At 40.3% G+C, this 17,948-nt stretch overlaps 1 protein-coding gene across 2 annotated transcripts in view; it reads left to right on the top strand.

Moving 5' to 3' along the window:
- Positions 1–17,948, top strand: part of ltn1 (listerin E3 ubiquitin protein ligase 1) — a 129,267-nt gene that overhangs the window by 100,943 nt on the left and 10,376 nt on the right. For both annotated transcript variants that reach the window (XM_048603365.1, XM_048603366.1), the window contains exons 22-27: positions 327–540; positions 6,842–7,079; positions 10,938–11,018; positions 11,746–11,932; positions 13,846–14,017; positions 15,897–16,117. In XM_048603365.1, coding sequence (XP_048459322.1) covers positions 327–540; positions 6,842–7,079; positions 10,938–11,018; positions 11,746–11,932; positions 13,846–14,017; positions 15,897–16,117 — 1,113 coding nt within the window. The remainder of the gene's footprint in view (positions 1–326; positions 541–6,841; positions 7,080–10,937; positions 11,019–11,745; positions 11,933–13,845; positions 14,018–15,896; positions 16,118–17,948) is intronic.

Consider the following 17,948-nt stretch of genomic DNA (forward strand, 5'->3'; position numbering starts at 1 on the left):
TATTGCAATTTTAAGTTTTTTAAGATGTAAACTGATTTTTATTTTTGTTTATAAGTCCTCAATTTAAGAATAGGTATGATTTTTTTTTAAAAGGTTAATATATTCATTCTAGGAAGTATACGGTACGTTAGATAGAACTCTGTATTCTGGTAAGCAGTGCTTTATTTTATGCCACTTTTTATTTTTCTGTTGTCACTAGCCTTGCTTTTGCAATGTGGTAAATTAGTACATGCCTTTCTTACTGTATTTACACCAGCTTTTATACTTACGTGCAAGCTGATTGGATTGACAGTTTTTTTTTTACAAGATTGTCCTTTTTATTTCAGACCATGAGTGAAATTGTATCGCTTACTTCCGAGCCATTAGTGCTGCATTTTGTTTGCCAAATTTGTGGCATGCTATCAGATCTTGGCCACATGTTTCAAGCAATAACACCAGAAATAAGCACAACGCTTCCTGCTAACCTTCCAAATGAATGGAACAACTTCTTTGTGGAAGGAGCATATGGACAGCTATTACCACTGTTCTTAAAAATTGCAGGTAAGGACATATACTCATGTTTTTGAACTTACTGATTGAATTCTAAATGCTTCAGTCAACAAATACACATTAGATTTAGTAATTAAAATACCATGTGTATGGAATACAGGATTACTGAATTCTTTTAATTTTTTAGCATTCTTTTGATACTGTGACCAACAGTGCCTAACTAGTGCAAATGAAATGTAAGCCTTTAAGTTTTTGCAGTCCTCCACCCTTTGTGTTGCTAAATAAATGTCTTTTTATTTATCTGCGTGGACACTTGATTTCTTCAGGTGATCCCACTTTTACATTTTTATATGTGACATGTCTTATGACCATTAGGGGAAAAGCAGCAGTCAGGGAGACAGTGCATCTACCTCACATGGAACAAATGTTATGTAGCTTTCAAAGCTCTGGTCAGGATATCAAGTCAGAGGTTCTGTTGTGAAGTCTCTCATGATGGCCAACAGGTGAGAAGAAATCCTGAAGACTGTCCTTTCGACAGTCCAGTAACTGGTGACCAGGTATGACAGCAAAAATCACACCCTACCACCATTTTTACACTGCAAACTGAAGATATGCTTATAAAAATGAAAGGATATCTGCTAGTTATGTTTTGAATGTGCCATATATTCCCTCATTTTCTTCTTTCTCTGCCTCCTATTACATTGGAGTACAATCTTGACTTCCACAACTCACATGAAGGGAGTCACCTCTCTGGTTGGCCCTGTTGGCTTGGAAGACTTGGGTGATTGTCTCCTGATGTCTTTGGGTCTGGAGGGCCTGGGACTGCTGAGATGCCCAGATGCAGGCTTACCCTCACCCTCATCTGCTGTAGGCTTTGGACTCACAGCCAAGCGGGATATGGAGGGACTCACATGCTCCAAAAGACACTTCAGAGGCCTGAGTATTGTTCCTCCCTGTTGTTGCCTGCCAGCACCACTGTGTCTCCTGGAGAGGAGAGGGCATCTAGAATGACATCGCAGTCTGTTGCTTCCTCTCCCCTCACCAGGGACCATGTGCATATCCGGCAGATGCTGAGTGTACTCAACATGGGTCTCCAGGGCGGTTGCCGATCTGTCCATGGAAGCATACTAGAACTAGCATAATACTGAAAACATTGATGAAATCCTACATCCTTGAATCCAGCTTAACAAGTGCCTCTGACAAACCTGCCCGCTGTTTCAGTGCCTGACTGTGCATTTTGATGAAGGCATTAATAACCAAGACCATGATGTTCTCTATGGGACTGAGCAGGTGCCTAGTCTTCACTAGTCCTTGAATGTGAGGGACCTGGGGCACTTATAATTGATCCATTTTAATTGGAGAGTTTGGAATCTTGCTGTAAATAATATCTTCAATAAGTGTTGCCTTTGTAAATCGTATTTACTTCCTTTCTAAATCTGCACACTAAAGCTTTGTGTTTCGCATACTAATCGATAAATTAATTTTAATACAAAGGAATTTTTATACAGTTTAACCAAGACAGTATTATGACTGTTCCCTGATGAAGTTCTACAGATCATTATGATCCTGGGTAAGGAAGAAGGAACTGGTTTTTCTTTGTGTCCAACAGAGGGAAGAGGTTGAATAATGTGTTTAACAAAGATCCCTTCAATCATGGATATCACTCCCAGTTCCGACGATTTATTTTGTAAAAGGAGCCTTTTTAACCATGCTTTCTTAAGTAAAAGAGTAGGTGAATTATTGAAACACAGGGAAAAATAAAATGGAACACAATCATTTGCGTGCACACGCATGCACGTGGAGTAAATGGAGCACATGAAGTCGCATGGGGTCCAGGGTGTACTGAAGTCACATGGGGTCCAGGGTGTACTAGCTAGATGGATAGAGAACTGGCTGGGCAACAGGAGACAGAGAGTTGTAGTGGAAGGGAGTTTCTCAAAATGGAAAACTGTGACCAGTGGTGTTCCACAGGGATCCGTGTTGGGACCACTGTTGTTTGTGATATACATAAATGATCTGAAGGAAGGTATAGATGGTCTGATTAGCAAGTTTGCAGATGACAATAAGATTGGTGGAGTAGCAGACAGTGAAGGGGACTGTCGGAGAATGCAGCAGAATATAGATAGATTGGAGAGTTGGGCGGAGAAATGGCAGATGGAGTTCAATCCAGGCAAATGCGAGGTGATGCATTTTGGAAGATCCAATTCAAGAGCGAACTATACGGTAAATGGAAAAGCCCTGGGGAAAATTGATACACAGAGAGATCTGGGTGTTCAGGTCCATTGTACCCTGAAGGTGGCAACGCATGTCAATAGAGTGGTCAAGAAGGCATACGGCATGCTTTCATTCATCGGACGGGGTATTGGGTACAAGAGTTGGCAGGTCATGTTACAGTTGTAAAGGACTTTGGTTCAACCACACTTGGAATACTGCGTACAGTTCTGGTCGCCACATTACCAAAAGGATGTGGATGCTTTGGAGAGGGTGCAGAGGAGGTTCACCAGGATGTTGCCTGGGATGGAGGGTGCTAGCTATGAAGAGAGATTAGGATTATTTACATTAGAAAGACGGAGGTTGAGGGGGGACCTGATTGAGGTCTACAAAATCATGAGAGGTATAGACAGGGTGGATAGCAAGAAGCTTTTTCCCAGAGTGGGGGACTCAATTACTAGGGGTCACGATTTCAAGGTGAGACGGGAAAAATTTAAGGGAAATATGCGTGGAAAGTTCTTTACGCAGAGGGTGGTGGGTGCCTAGAACGTGTTGCCAGCAGAGGTGGTAGAGGCGGGCATGATAGCGTCATTTAAGATGTATCTAGACAGATACATGAATGGGCAAGGAGCAGAGCGATACAGGTCCTTGGAAAATAGGCGACAGGTTTAGATAGAGGATCTGGGTCGGCACAGGCTTGGAGGGCCGAAGAGCATGTTCCTGTGCTGTAATTTTCTTTGTTCTTTGTTCTTAAAAATGAGCAGTAAGTTAAGCTATAACAAATTTTTTTTAAAAGTATAAACCAGTTTTTGATTCATCTGCGTGGAATAGATGATGGAAAGTTGTAATGTTCCACAAATTCGCTGAGAGAAGTTGTTTCCCGAGACAAAAACAGATCTGGCAGCATCTATGGAGAGAAAACAGAGTTAATGTTTTGAGTGCAGTGACTCTTCTTCAGAACTAATAGCATCTTTTGAAAAAGTGGTATTTATCTTGAGGACAAAAGGTAGCAGGGTGGGGAATGGAGTGAGTGGCTAGGCGGTAACAGGGCCTGGAGAGATTGGGCAAGACAGAGGGGGAAATGGTTATGTAGAGAAAGGGATTGTTGATAGTAACCCAGGGAAGAAGAAAAGCTACATAGGGATCATGGAGACTATGAATACTTGTGCTGAAAACAACTTATGTCATGACAGGGCCTAGGGTGTGTGTGTGGGCGTGGATAAAAGACATGGAAGGATGTGATCAAGCTCTAAAATTATTGAGCTCTGTATTGAGCCCTGAAGACCACAAGGTCCCCCAGCAAAAAACACGATGCTGTTCTTCCAGCTTGCACTGAACCTTGTTGGATCGCTGCATCAGGCCCGAGACAGAAATGGTGTGTTGAAAGGGCAGGCAACTGGAAGCTTGGTATCATTTTATGAATGTAATGTAGGTGTTCTGCAAAGGAGTCATCCTGTCTGTGTTTCATCTTCCCAGTGTAGAGGAGACCGCATTGTGAGCAATGAATACGGTGGACTAGATTGAGTGAAGTGCAGGTAGCTTGCTGCTTCACCTGAAAGATGTGTGTGGAGCCTTGTATAGTGAGGAAGGAAGAGGTAAATGGAAAAGGATTGCATTTAGGATAGTGAGGAAGTAAACAGACAAGTGTTGCATCTTCTGCGATTGTATGGATAGGTGCCATGGCGGTTTCGGGTGGTGTTGGGAGTGGAGGAGAAACGGACCAGGTTGTCCCGGAGAGAACGGAGTGCAGGGGGGTGGAATGTATCTCTGGTAGTAGCATCCCACTGGAAGTGGCAGAATGGCAGCTTATGAGCTTAACCTTCACAGTATAGTTTAGAAGCTCTGGAACATCAGGCTAGCACATGTTCATCAGAGAAGCAGTTAGTTTTTTAAATCCCTAGTCTTGTGTAATCCTGGAAGGAGTGAACACAGACCTGTCTTTCAGACAAGCTGCTTTCTGTCACTTCACATTACGTCCATGGTCAGGAGATGTAACTGACATGCGATGGTTCAGGTTTTTGTCTTGTATCGCTTCATTTGAAGTATTTCTCTTAAATTCTTTGACACCCATCCAGCTGTAAAGTTCTCTAGCTGCTCTTATGGACCTAATCCACATAGAATGTTCTCAGGTCGTCACTGAATCATACTTTTGGCCACTCCATATCTTCCAATGGTTTTTTGATTCTTCTTATTTCTTTAGTCAGTAGAAAACCCAGTGGTTTCAGAAAAATCTGATAAAAGTCACTGCATTCCAAGTCTTTCACAAGTCTGACAGTACATTTAAACAGCAATATTTTACAAAAGAAGCCTGAATAGTCCCAATCCACCAACACCCCCTTCTGTCTGGATGAGCTCACTCTGAACAATTTCTCTTTTTAGTCATCTCACTTTCTCCATGTAAAATATGTGGCCTTCAATACCCATGTAGGTCCTATTTATGTCTGTCTCTTTGTATAATATGTGGACCTTGTTCTAGATCTACTTCAGCCTCCGCCCACAACTTTTTCTCCAATACATTGTTGACGACATCGGTGTTTCTTCCTGCTATTATCAGGAATTGGAAAAGTTAATCAATTTTGCTTCTGATTTCCATCCTTCTCGCAGCTCGGGTCTTCCAGTAAAGCGCAACAGAAACTGGAGGACAAACACTTCAGTTTCGTCTTAGGCAGCTTACTGTCTTCAGGATTCTACATGGAGTTCACAACTCTGGCCATGAATTCCATCCTCCGTTTTGAACTGCAACCCCCCCACCACCCCCATTCCCCAATGTCTTGTTAGGGTTAGAGTGCTAAGTTGAACTGACCTGTTTTCTGCTATTAACACCTGCCATTAACACCTCCTGATCTATATCGCGTCTTTGTCCTACAAATAAAACTTTACTGTCTCCTTTGGGGCACCTCTCCACTTCGCCTATCTCACCCCATCACTGCATCTTCCCACCCATCAGTTGATTAGCCACTTTGCACGTTTCAAGCCATATCTCTCTTCTCACTCAGCTCTCTGAACTGAAATGCTCATTTCTCTCAATGTCTGTATGACTTTGTTAATACCTTAGACATCGATTTTGGATAGAAATATACAATTTGACACAGGACAAGGTTTTTTTGTGCAGTGTTTGTTTTTGATTAGCCAAAATGAATCATAGAATCCCTACAGTGTGAAAGCAGGCCGTTCGGCCCATTAAGTCCACACCCACCCTCCTAAGGGCATCTTACCTAGACCCACCCCATCCCTGCAACTCTGCATTTCCCATTGCTAACCCACCTAGCCTGCACATCCCTGGACACTATGGCCAGTTTAGCATGGCCAATCAAACAGACCTGCACATCTTTGGTTTGTGGGAGGAAACCAGAGCACCCAGAAAAACCCATGTAAATATAGGGAGAATGTGCAGACTTCACACAGACAGTCACCTGAAGGTGGAATCAAATCTGGGTTCCTGGCACTGTGAGGCAGCAGTGCTAACCACTGACCTACCATGCCACTCCAGTGTAGTTTTCAGACACAGAAAGAGAACATGGGAAAAGTTATTTGTGATTTAAAAGCCAGTCAGGTTAATCAGAAGGTAATATTGGTTGCATGTTTACTGTAAGCGACTCTGGTTAATGATTCAAACTTGGGGAGAGAGAGAGACAGTTGTTTCATTGCTGTTTTCACCATTCAAGCAGTGTTCAGAAATACATTATTCAACATTATAAATGCCTCCTGTTTGTTCTTCTACATAATTTTTAATTGAATAATTTATTGGTTCAAAATCTGTGTCACAAATTGGTAAACGTGATTAGACTGTTTAACATCTGAAGAGAAAGAATAATTAATGTGGTAGCATGAGATGTATCCTGTAGCCACTATACTCAGACAGGAGTTTTCTGTTATGATTTCTGGGTTACACTATAATTAGGCTTCAATACTGAATAAAATGATTGCATTTGGGATCTTACAAAATTGAGGTCCAGCTGCAGGGATCTTACAAAATTGAGGTCCAGCTGCAGGGGTGACAAGTAATTCTGAATTCTGAGAAAACATGCTGTTTATGTTTCTGTTTGCTGCAGATTATTATGTTTGAGGTATTGCCTAGAAGAAGATCAATTTACACAGTTCATTTCCTTTTATTTAATAAATATTTTTGCTTTCTCCACAGCTGAGTGCAAAGAGACCATCCTTCTCCCTTCCTCAATGTATCTGTTAACAGCCTTGGGTGAAGCTTCTGCACTTGTTCCATTGAAGCAGTTGATGAATCACAGTTTGCCGCATAAATTCATTGCTGGTCAGAAAACTAATTTACCTGATAAACTTCAGTCAATCCTGAATACCTTGGCTCCATTGCTGCTCTGTAAGGCTCGGCCTGTGCAAATTACAATCTACCTTATATTGCACAAGTAAGAAATTAAATAGATTTATGTAAGATTAAAATATGAGAATTTCATTTAGATTTTCATCTTTAACACCATAATATCTTGGGGCAGATTGCATTACCTGCAAAGAACCTGTCTAGGTTTCATTACATTGAAATCAAGTAGGTTTTATAACACAGTCTGCGATCTACTCTGCCAGATTACTACCCAAGTGACAAAGATCTACCTACCTCCATATAGATTCACCGAATTGTTACGAGAGGCCATACAGCCCGTTGTGTCTGCATCGGCCATTCGATGAACTTTGGTACCATTCTCCTGCCTTATCTCCCTATCCTTATATACTGTTTCTATTCACATAATCCCTACAATGTGTGAGCAGGCCATTCAGCCCATTGAGTATACACCGACCCTCCATAGAACATCTCACCCAGACCCATCTAATCCCTGTAACCCTGCATTTCCCATGGCTAATCCACTTAGCCTGCACAACCTTAGACACTATGGGCAATTTAGCGTAGCCAGTCCACCTAATCTGCACATCTTTGCACTGTGGAAGAAACCTGAGTATGACGAGGAAACCCATCCAGACATTGCGTGAATTTTGCACATTCTCCCTGACAGTCGCACGAGGCTGGAGTTGAACCCCGGTTGCTGGTGCTGTGGGGTAGCAGTGCCACCCCACAATCATCTAATGCCATCTTGAATGTCTTAATTGAACCTGTCTCCACCACATTTCCAGCAGTGCATTCCAAACCTATATCCTCCCCTGATCTTGTATTCTGTCCCCTTATTAATAAAGCAAAGATATTTTAAGCTTTATTATTTGCTCTCCCCACCTGTGCTGCACTATGCACATATACACCCAAGTCCTCCTGCTCCTACACCCTTTCAAATGTTGTACCCCCTATTTTCTATTGTCTGTCCCATGTTCTTCCTGCCAAAATGCATTGCCTCAAAATTCTTCATTGATCTTTATTTGCTACCTTCTTCCAGTCTTAAAAATATCTATTCACCACTACACTTTCCTATTACTTAGTAATTACAGACCAGTTAGTTTAACTTCGTTGTTTCTCAAGGTTTTCCCACCAATTATTTGTGATGGAACTAGTAATTATATGGAAAAAGGTCGGATGATTGGGAAGAGCCAGCATGAATTTCTAACGAACGAATCATGTTTAAAAACTTACGAGTTTTTTTTAAAATGATGACAGACAAGGTCGATGAGGGGAATGCTGTTAATGTGGTGTACAAACTTTCAAAAGGCATTCGATGCAGCTTGACACAAAATGCTTGTGAGAACCATTATAGCTCATGGAATAAATGTGACAGTAGCAACATGGATACAAATTGGCTAAGTTAAGGTCTTGGCTTCAATTAAGACATTAAGAGCTGATCTTTACAACAGGTTTTGAACAAAGGTATGATGCCTGAAATTCTCCAGTTTTCTGGCATCGTCCCTGAGTCTAGGAAGGACCGAAAGATTATAACCAGCACCCCTGCTGTGTCACTGTCACTTTCTTCAATAACCTTGGATGCATCTTATCCAGTCCCAATGCCTTGTCACTTCAAATATCGATACACTATCCAACACTTCCTCCTTATCCATTTTGAAGTCTTCTAGTGACAGAACCTCTCCTCTGTCACTTGGCCTGCGTCCCTAATGGCATCTTTTACCACTTTTATACTGATAATGTGCCAATAGAAGACTTTAGTATTCTCCTTATTTTGACTGTTGGTCTTTTCTCATAATCCTCCTTTGCTTCTCTACTAATCTTTTTCACCTCCTTTCAGATCATCTCTACCTCTGTATTCCTCTTGGTTCTTAATTGCATTTTCGACCTGACATCTGTTGTAAGCACGTTTTCTTCTTCGTTTTAATTTTTATCTCATTTATTCCATACAGAGAACTCTGGATTTGTATGCCCTCCATTTCCCTTTTTTAGAAATATACCTTGGTTGTACCTCAACCGTCCCCTCTTTGAAGATATCCCATTGTCCAACAATAATTTTTCCCATCAATCTTTTGTTCCAGCCGACATGACCGTATTCTATTCTTGCTCCATTGTCCCATTGAAGTCAGCTCTGCTCTTTTTAATAATTCTTACTCTTGATTGCTTGTTGTCTTTTCCTGCCGTAATCTTGAACCTTATGATGCAATAATCACTGTCTTCTAAGTGACTCCCCACTGTCACTTGCTCTGCTTGGTCCAGCTCATCTCCAAGAACTAGGTCCATTACTGCACTATTTCCTGTTGGACTGGATACACGTTACTGCAGGAAATTTTCCTGAACACAATCTAGGAATGTTTGCCCCTCACTGCCCTCTACGCTACCACTATTCCAGTCTACTTTTGAGGAGTTAAAGTCCTCCGTTATAACTATTCTATAACGTTGGCATGTCCCTTTAATACCCCCGCAGATTTGTTCCTCCATAACCGTGTAATTGCACTCTTCTTGTTCCTTAATTCTAGCCAAATTGATCTGTGTTTGAACTTCTGGGACATCCTCTTGTTTCAGCACAACAATGCTCTTCTAAACCAATATCACCATCTTTCCTCCTTACCTTCATTTCCTATCTTTTCTGACCAACTTGTACCCAGGAATATTTAACATCCAGTAACCGTGCCCCCCCACCCCACCACCTTTCTTGAGCCAAGTGTTTGTTATTGCCGCAACATCAGCCTTCCATATGGCAATCTGCCCCATAGCTCCCTAATCTTATTTAACCTGCTCAGTACATTCACCATGCTCCGTAATTCTGATTTGGATTTTATTACTTTCTCCCTTATCCAACTTCACCTAATGACTTTCTATTCTCTGTACAAATGCTTCCTGTCTCCAAATATCTTGTGCTCCCTGGTATTCCTTTCTGCTATTCTCTCTTGGTTCACAGCAAGTTAATTCAACAAGTTAATTCCTTCCAACAGCACTAGCAAAATACCCCACAAGGATCTCTGTATGAGCTTTGTTCAGGTGCATCCCATTTGGCTTGTACAAGTGCCTTCTTCCCCAGAGCCAGTCTCAGTGTTTAACCTGAACACTACATCCGAAGAATGTGTTTGGTACTTCGCTGCAATCACACACCTGCTGACATAAATATGAATCCGTTCCAGTCAGTGGCTTCAATTTGCTGACTAGAGTAGTATGTTTTTAAATGTGTATTAGATGATTCTTTACATTCCCCAATTTAAGACTGATTTTCTTTTACACTGTTACCTGAATTGTTCTGAATCTGTTCCCAGAATACTTCCAGGGTGTACATAAGTGTGGTGCGTATAGGTTCTCTTGTTGACCTTTCACTTGCACTGTACAGTAATTATCTGCCATTAAGTTTCTAACCAGGTAATCCAGCTAAGATTAGAGCCTTGTTTCTAACAATTGCTACCAGTTGTCACTGAGGCAACAATGTTTGGTGAGGCGAAGTGATGTTTGTTTTCCCTTTCCTCGGTTAAGTAAAAGTATTTATGGTATTTAACCTTGTATATTTATGTTAAGCATGGCAAACATATCAAAATTAACTTCTAAATAAAATATTGCTTTTTGTTTCAAGTCCTGGAAAGGGGCTAATTATTTTTCAAAAGCTGTGAATGATATAAATCTGAAGTAAGAATAGAAAATGTTGGCAAAACAAAACAGATCAAGTTATACAAAGTCTCTGAGGATAAAATAACAAACATTGCGATCAGGGATAGTACGAACTGCAGATGCTGGAAAATCTGAGATAACAAGGCGTAGAGCTGGATGAACACAGCAGGCCAAGCAGCATCACAGGAGCAGGAAGGCTGACATTTCGGGCCTAGACCCTTCATCAGAAAAATGAAGGGTCTAGGCCCAAAACGTCAACATTGCGATCAACTTGTTTTTGATTTGTAACCCTCAGGTTAATGTCAGAACTACCTGCCTTTGATAACGAACATTTGAAATCTTATGATGACAATGGGAATGATGAAGAATATGTTTTGTAAGTAATGGCTTAATTCTTTCCTTGAGTGTCTTTATAGAAGTAACTTTGACCGCTTGACAGCCTTTCATTGTTCTTCTGTTATTCTTATCAATCGGTGAAGAAAAAACTTAGACTCCAAGTGCAGCTTGGTATTGAGTTCCATCTTATTGTAGTCTATCCTAGAACTACTTTAAAAAGTTCCTGCAAGTTCTAGTCATGGATATAACTGTTGCTTAGGTTTGTTTCTGTCCTGTTATGGAAGCTGTTTTGTAATAGTTCATCACTTCCATTCACTTAAATGGCCTTCAGGACTGTTCCTAGTGTTGTCTGTTAACATTAAGGATCGCCACCAAATTTAGGAAGAGTATAAACCAAAGGAACCTCCAAGTGAGTAGGATGTTTTGGCTATTTATTTGTGACTGTAGCTTGAATATGCATATACCTTAAAAGTTTACTGTTTTGCAGAGCTTTGTAAAGACCCTCTTGAATGTACTAATCAGTTTGTTACTGACAATTTAAACTCAGTATATTTGTTCTATAAACAGTACAAATCAATTATAATTCCTGATGATTGTAAGACATATACAGATAACAGGTCCATTGCATGAAGGGGTGCTTGTTTATTTTCTTTTGGAAGGTTTTAATATCAAATTACTTTTGAAATAACCGTAAATAAGCAAAGATCAGATGAGTCAATTAACAGTTTCCCTAAGGCAGTGGTCATGTCATCTTTCTTTCCTTAAAGGTCACCACCGGCAGCACTTATGTCAGTAATTGATATTCAGGAGGAGGACTTGGAGAATATTTTTTATGACATTCCAGTTGGACAGTACACAGATATTAAACCACTAAGTGAAGCTTATTATTCTATTCTGGGATATCTGCTTGCATGGAAGCTGCTTCTCATATTTTTCAAAGCATCACCATCTGAGGTAAATATGTGGTGATTTGGAGTGCAGATATTCTGCAAGATGTTTACCGTGTTTTGTAAATGCATTTTATCATTTATAATTACAAATCACACTTGCAACTTCTGGTAACAGAAAATTGGCACTATATAAACATTTCATAGGGCATAGAAAATTGGAAACACAACAGGCAGAAAGTATTTGAAAAGAAAACTGCCAGTGTGTCTGGATCATGCCTGAAAGGTACATGACCAAAATGATTCTTCACAAGTTGTTGACTGCCCTGTGTTTTTACAGCTTTTTCTATTTTTATTTTCCTTTTGTGCTTTGTGATTTATATTTATTTTAATATGCTCAAAAGCAAATCAAGACCCCATCTCTCAGATTTACACAAAAAACTTCCATGGCATTTTTGTAAATGAAGAGAAGAGTTCTCCTCAGTGTGTTAGTCAGCATTTATTCCATAGCCATTCTCGTTATCCAGATTATTGCATTGCAGCTATTCAAGCCTTGCTGTGCAAAACTTGTCCCCTGCATTTCCTGTATTAAAACAATGACTACACTTGAAAAATGAGATCTTTTCTTCGACATGAAAGTCAGGATATGATCCACTTTTTCTCTTTGTTTCCTGAGCAAGAAAGTTGCACTAATGCCATTCATGACATAGCATGAACTGATTTTAATGGAAGTCCAATATTTTTCTAAATCTTTCGCTTGAAACTTCACTAATTTTGCATGCACTTTACGTATGTGATCACAATTTTTTAAAAATTAAAACTGCACTGTGTACACTTTTTATGCTAGGAGTTGAAATATGCCTTTCCCTATCTAAACAATGGAAAGAACATGGTTATTTTGAAGCCACTCTTATACCTTGGGATTTTATGTCTAAAGATTATCTTTCCTGTTCTTCACTGAACCATATGTAGCACACCAGTCTTGAGTTTTCCCTCTCAGAACTGCTGTAAATGATAACATATATTGACCATGTTTTCTAAGTATTTAGTGTGATGTTTCTGAATCACTTAGAAGTATGTCTGAAATTATAGAACTGTTCATTGTCACTTTATACCTTTTAAGTTAAGTAACATAATCCAATAAAAGAAATTAAATGATATTACTGTTACCACTTAAAAATGGATAATTTACCAGATAGAGTCATAGAGCTGTACAGCATGGAAACAGACCCTTCAGTCCAACTCATCAATGCTAACCAGATATCTTAAATTAATCTAGTACCATTTGCCAGCATTTGGCCCATATCTCCTTAAACCTTTCCTATTCATATACCCATCCAGATGCCTTTTAAATGTTGTAATTGTACCAGCCTCCACCACTTCCTCTGGCAGCTCACTACATACACACACCACCCTCTGCGTGAAAAAGTTGCCCCTTAGGTCCCATTTAAATCTTTCCCCTCTCACCTTAAACCTATGCCCTGTAGTTTTGGAATTCCCACCCTGGGGAAAAGACCTTGGCTATTCACCCTATCCATGCCCCCCATGATTTTACAAACCTCTATAAGGTCACCCCTTAGCCTCTGACCCTCCAGGGAAAATAGCCCAGCCTATTCAGCCTCTCCCTATAGCTCAAACCTTCCAACCCTGGCAACATCATTGTAAATCTTTTCTGAACCCTTTCAAGTTTCACAATATTATTCCTATAGCAAGGAGACCAGAATTGAATGCAGTATTCCAAAAGTGGACTAATCAATGTCCTGTACAGAGCCCAATCTACTCACTATTGTAGATTTATAAAAACGAACAGTAAGGTTACACTTTAAAAAGCCACTTAGCTGCTCTGCTGCTATGAGCTCCCACACAAGTTTCCTGAAATAATTTTAACTGCATCTCCATTTTTATACAGCAAGATGATGGAAACAAAATAACATATCTCTAATATTTACAGGGAATGACCTTTTGTTTTCTGTTCTCTAGTTGCGGGCCATATATGCAACTTATCTTCGCAAAAGTAAATGCCTACATAAATTACTGCAACATCTCTTCAGATTGATGCCAGAAAATCCAACTATTTCTGGACAGAGTGCTGATTCTGCCAGTAAAGGTCAACGAACGCTATTCAGTGAGACACATGCCATTCTTCTCAAAGGTATAAATAGAAATGAAGAAAAAAAATGTACACTAAAGTCCATTAACGCAGCTCTGGCTTGGCTTTTGCTCAAAGGCATTATCTTATGATTTTCCCAAAGGTTGATGGTTAAATAAATATAGAGGACTGAGTAATTTATACTTTCTTTATCTGGACTGTTAAGAACATTATGGGACTGTCATGAAGTGCCCTTCCTTTAGAAGACCATAAAACAGAAGCAGAAGTAGGCCATTCAGCCTATTAGGTGTCTCCATCATTCATTGAGAATCATGACTGATCTGATAATCCTCAACTCCGCTTTTTTGCTTTTTCCCCATAATCTTTGATTCCCTTACTGATTAAAAATCTGTCTCTCAGCCTTGAGTATACTTAATTACCCAGTCTCAACAACCTTCTGTGATAAAGAATTCCACATATTTACTACCCTCTGAGAAAAGAAGTCCCTCCTCATCTCTGTCTTAAATGTGCGACTCTTATTCTAAGATTATGTCCTGTTTTCCTATACTCTCCTACTAAGGTGAACAACCTTTCCACATCTACCCCGAGTCCTTTAAGAATCTTGTATGTTTCAAAAATGTCGACCCTCATTCTTCTATATTCCAATGAGTACAGGCCCAAACTACTCCATCTTTCCTCACAAGGTAGTTCCTCTATACCTGGTGACAGCCTAGTGAGCCTTCTCTAGATTGACTTCAATGCTCGTATGTCTTTCTTTAGATAAAGGGCCCAAAACTATTCACAGTATTTCAACCGTGGTCTGACTGATTCCTTGTGTAGTTTTAGCAAAACTTCCATTCCCTTTGAAATAAAAGCTAACTTTACATTTACCTGCCTTGTTACCCACTGAACTTGGATGTTAGCTTTTTATGCCAAATTCGTCTGTTCCATAGCTTTCTGCCATCTTTCTCCATTTGAATAATAGTTAGTTCTTCTGTTCTTCTTGCCAAAAAGCATAACCTCATATTTTCACATTATATTTGCACATCTTCTCATCTGTCAACGTTTTGCCCACTTGCCTAACCTGTCCAAAAGCCTGTGCAGACTTTTCGTGTCTAATGTGTGTACCTTAACAAATGCCTTCTGAAAATCCAAATATTTTACATCCAGTGCTTCCCCTTTATCTCTCCCACTTCTTACCACCTCGAAGAATGCCAGTAAATTTGTTAGGCATGATTTCGCCTTCATGAAACCATGCTGCCTCTACTTGATTATGTTATGCATTTCTGAGTTCTCTGCTATTACATCCTTTGTATTAGATGCTAATATTTTCTCAATACCACACATTAAGCTAGCTAGCCTATAGTTACCTATTTTTTGTCTCCTTGCCTTTTTATATATTCATCAAAGTTTTTAATTTTCAAACAAACATATCACTATGCAATATTTCTATATTTTCTCAGCCTCAATTTACAGCTTAATTAAAATTCGGCTCTGTAGGTCTATTCTCCTCAATTTTCTCTCAGAAGCTCCCATTTCTTTTTAAGATACTACCTAAAAGTTATCTTTTATCAAAGTTTAGTCACCTGTCCTAATGTCCCTTCAGTTCTGAACAAGGGTCACTGGACCCAAAATGTTGACTCTGCTTTCTGTTTATAGATGCTGCAAGACCTGCTGAGTTTCTCCAGCAATTTCTGTTTTAGTTCTAATATTTCTTTAGCTTGGTGATGGTTGTTTGCTCTGATTGTCTGTTTACAGTCCAGTGAAGCTATTTGGGATCTATTGTGACAGTAAAGGTGCGACGTAAATGTAAATTGTTGTTGCATGTGATGACGGGCTGCAGACTTTAGTGCTTTTTTTCAATAATCTAAATTTTGATTTTTAGTTTTCAAGACAAATTTACTAAGTGTTAGATTAAGACATGAGATTTTTTTTTTGCTAGAGACACAAACCTTAAATACAGAGGTTCCAAAGTTGGCTTGTGCAGTGTATTATAGTGTACTGGAAGATTTGCCAGCCACAGTTCGACTTTGGTGGAATAATCAAGACAAGCGTGTATCCAGCACTGTGGATAAATACACGAGGAAATATGTCAGCAGTGTCCTTTCTTCGCAGGAAATTTCAGCTGTGCAAACCAGTACACAGTCATTCAAGAGCATGGTGGTTAGTGATCTTTTTAATGTACTCAAAATTCTATTTTGCTCTATGAAAAGCTATACTCTCAATAATTTATGTTGTCAATTATCAAGACACGCTCTATGAAATTAACAAATGCTGGAGATCACAGCGGGTTCAGGCTGCTTCAGTGGTGGGGGGGTGTGGGTGTAGAGTTCTGGGGGAGTGAGACATTCCTTCCCATCACTCTCAACAGCGTGATCGGGTCCGCCTTATCCTCCCCTTTCATCCCATCAGTCTCCGCATTCAAAAGATCATTCCCCGCCATTTCAGACAACTCGAGCACAACACCACCATGAAATACATCTTCCCTCACTCCCCATGTCTGCATTTCACAGGAATTAACACCTCTGGGATGTCCTAATCCATTCATCGACCACTAACACCACACCCCTCCCATGGCACATTCCCATGGCACCTTCCCATGTATCCGCAGAAGGTGCAACACCTGCCCTTTCACCTCCTCCCTGCTCACCATCCAGGGGCCTAAACAGTCTTCCCAGGTGAAGCAGCATTTCGCCTGTATCTCCTCCAGTTTTGTGTATTGTATTCACTGCACACAATGTTGCCTATTCTACATTGGAGAAATTGAACACAGACTGGATGTCAGCTTTGCAGAACACCTCCGGTCTGTGCATAAGCATGACCCTGACCTTCCCATAACCAGTCATTTTAACACAGTGTCTTGCTGGCATGCCCATTTGTCTGTCCTCTGCATGCTGCAGTGAATCACAGCGCGAACTGGAGGAGTAACATCTCATTTTAAGACTCAGCGCTTTACAGCCTTCTGGACTTAATGTTGAGTTCAACACCTGCAAATTGTAAACCAAGTCCCATTCCTTTCCCTTCCTTTCCTGTAGCTTTACTTGTTAAATTCTTTGTCACCATGGCCTCTCTCCCCTCCCCCCACCCCGGTGGGACTGTCTGTGTTTGCAAGTCTGGCAGGTAGATACAACATTGTTCTGCCATTTTCACATTCTGATCATTTAATCTGAACTGTCAACATCTTTTCTCGTCCAGCACTCTATACCCCACCACCCCCATGCCCTCCCAATATAGCATAAATGCTGCCCCCTCCACACTTCACTTCAGCTCTGATGAAGAGTCATCTAGACTTGCAGCATTAGCTTGCTCTCTCTCCATGGATGCTGCCTGACCTGCTTTGATTTCCAGCATTTGTTTTCAGTACAGATTCCAGCATCTGTAGTAATTCAGTCCTAAGACACTGCCCAAAATGTATTAAGCATCTCAGCTATTATTCACAGCCTCAGCTCTTAAATGTTTGCAATAGGATATAAATATGCTAGCAGAATGGGGAAGACAAATGACAGATGGAACATGATGCATTTTGGTCGAAGGGTTTGGGAGAGGAAATATAGTCTTCATGCCACAGTTCTACAGATTGTGAAGGGACAGAGGGACCTTGAAAAGTTCATGTGCGTAGCTTGCTGAAGCCTGGACAGATTGAGAGATTGGTTAGCAAAGCATATGAGCTTTGTAAATTAAAATTTTAAGTACAAAAGCAGGTAAGTTACGATGAACCTTTTAAAATCTTTGGTTAGGCCACAAATAGAGTATTGCATACATTCAATTCTCGTCATCACACTTTAGTAGGGTTGTGAGGATCTTTGAGAGGGTGCAGAATAGATTTAACAGAACAGTTCCAAGGGTGAGAGATTTCAGCTGCACGACTAGATTGAAGAAGCTGGATTGTGACAGGAGAAATTTGGTGGAGATGTACAAGTCTATGACCGGTTAGACAAAGTACACAAAGAAAAGCTTTTGATATTAGCTGATGATACGTGAACTAGAGGTCATA

The sequence above is a fragment of the Rhincodon typus genome, chromosome 11 (genome assembly GCF_021869965.1).
Source record: "Rhincodon typus isolate 14 chromosome 11, sRhiTyp1.1, whole genome shotgun sequence".
Classification (NCBI taxonomy): Eukaryota; Metazoa; Chordata; class Chondrichthyes; order Orectolobiformes; family Rhincodontidae; genus Rhincodon; species Rhincodon typus.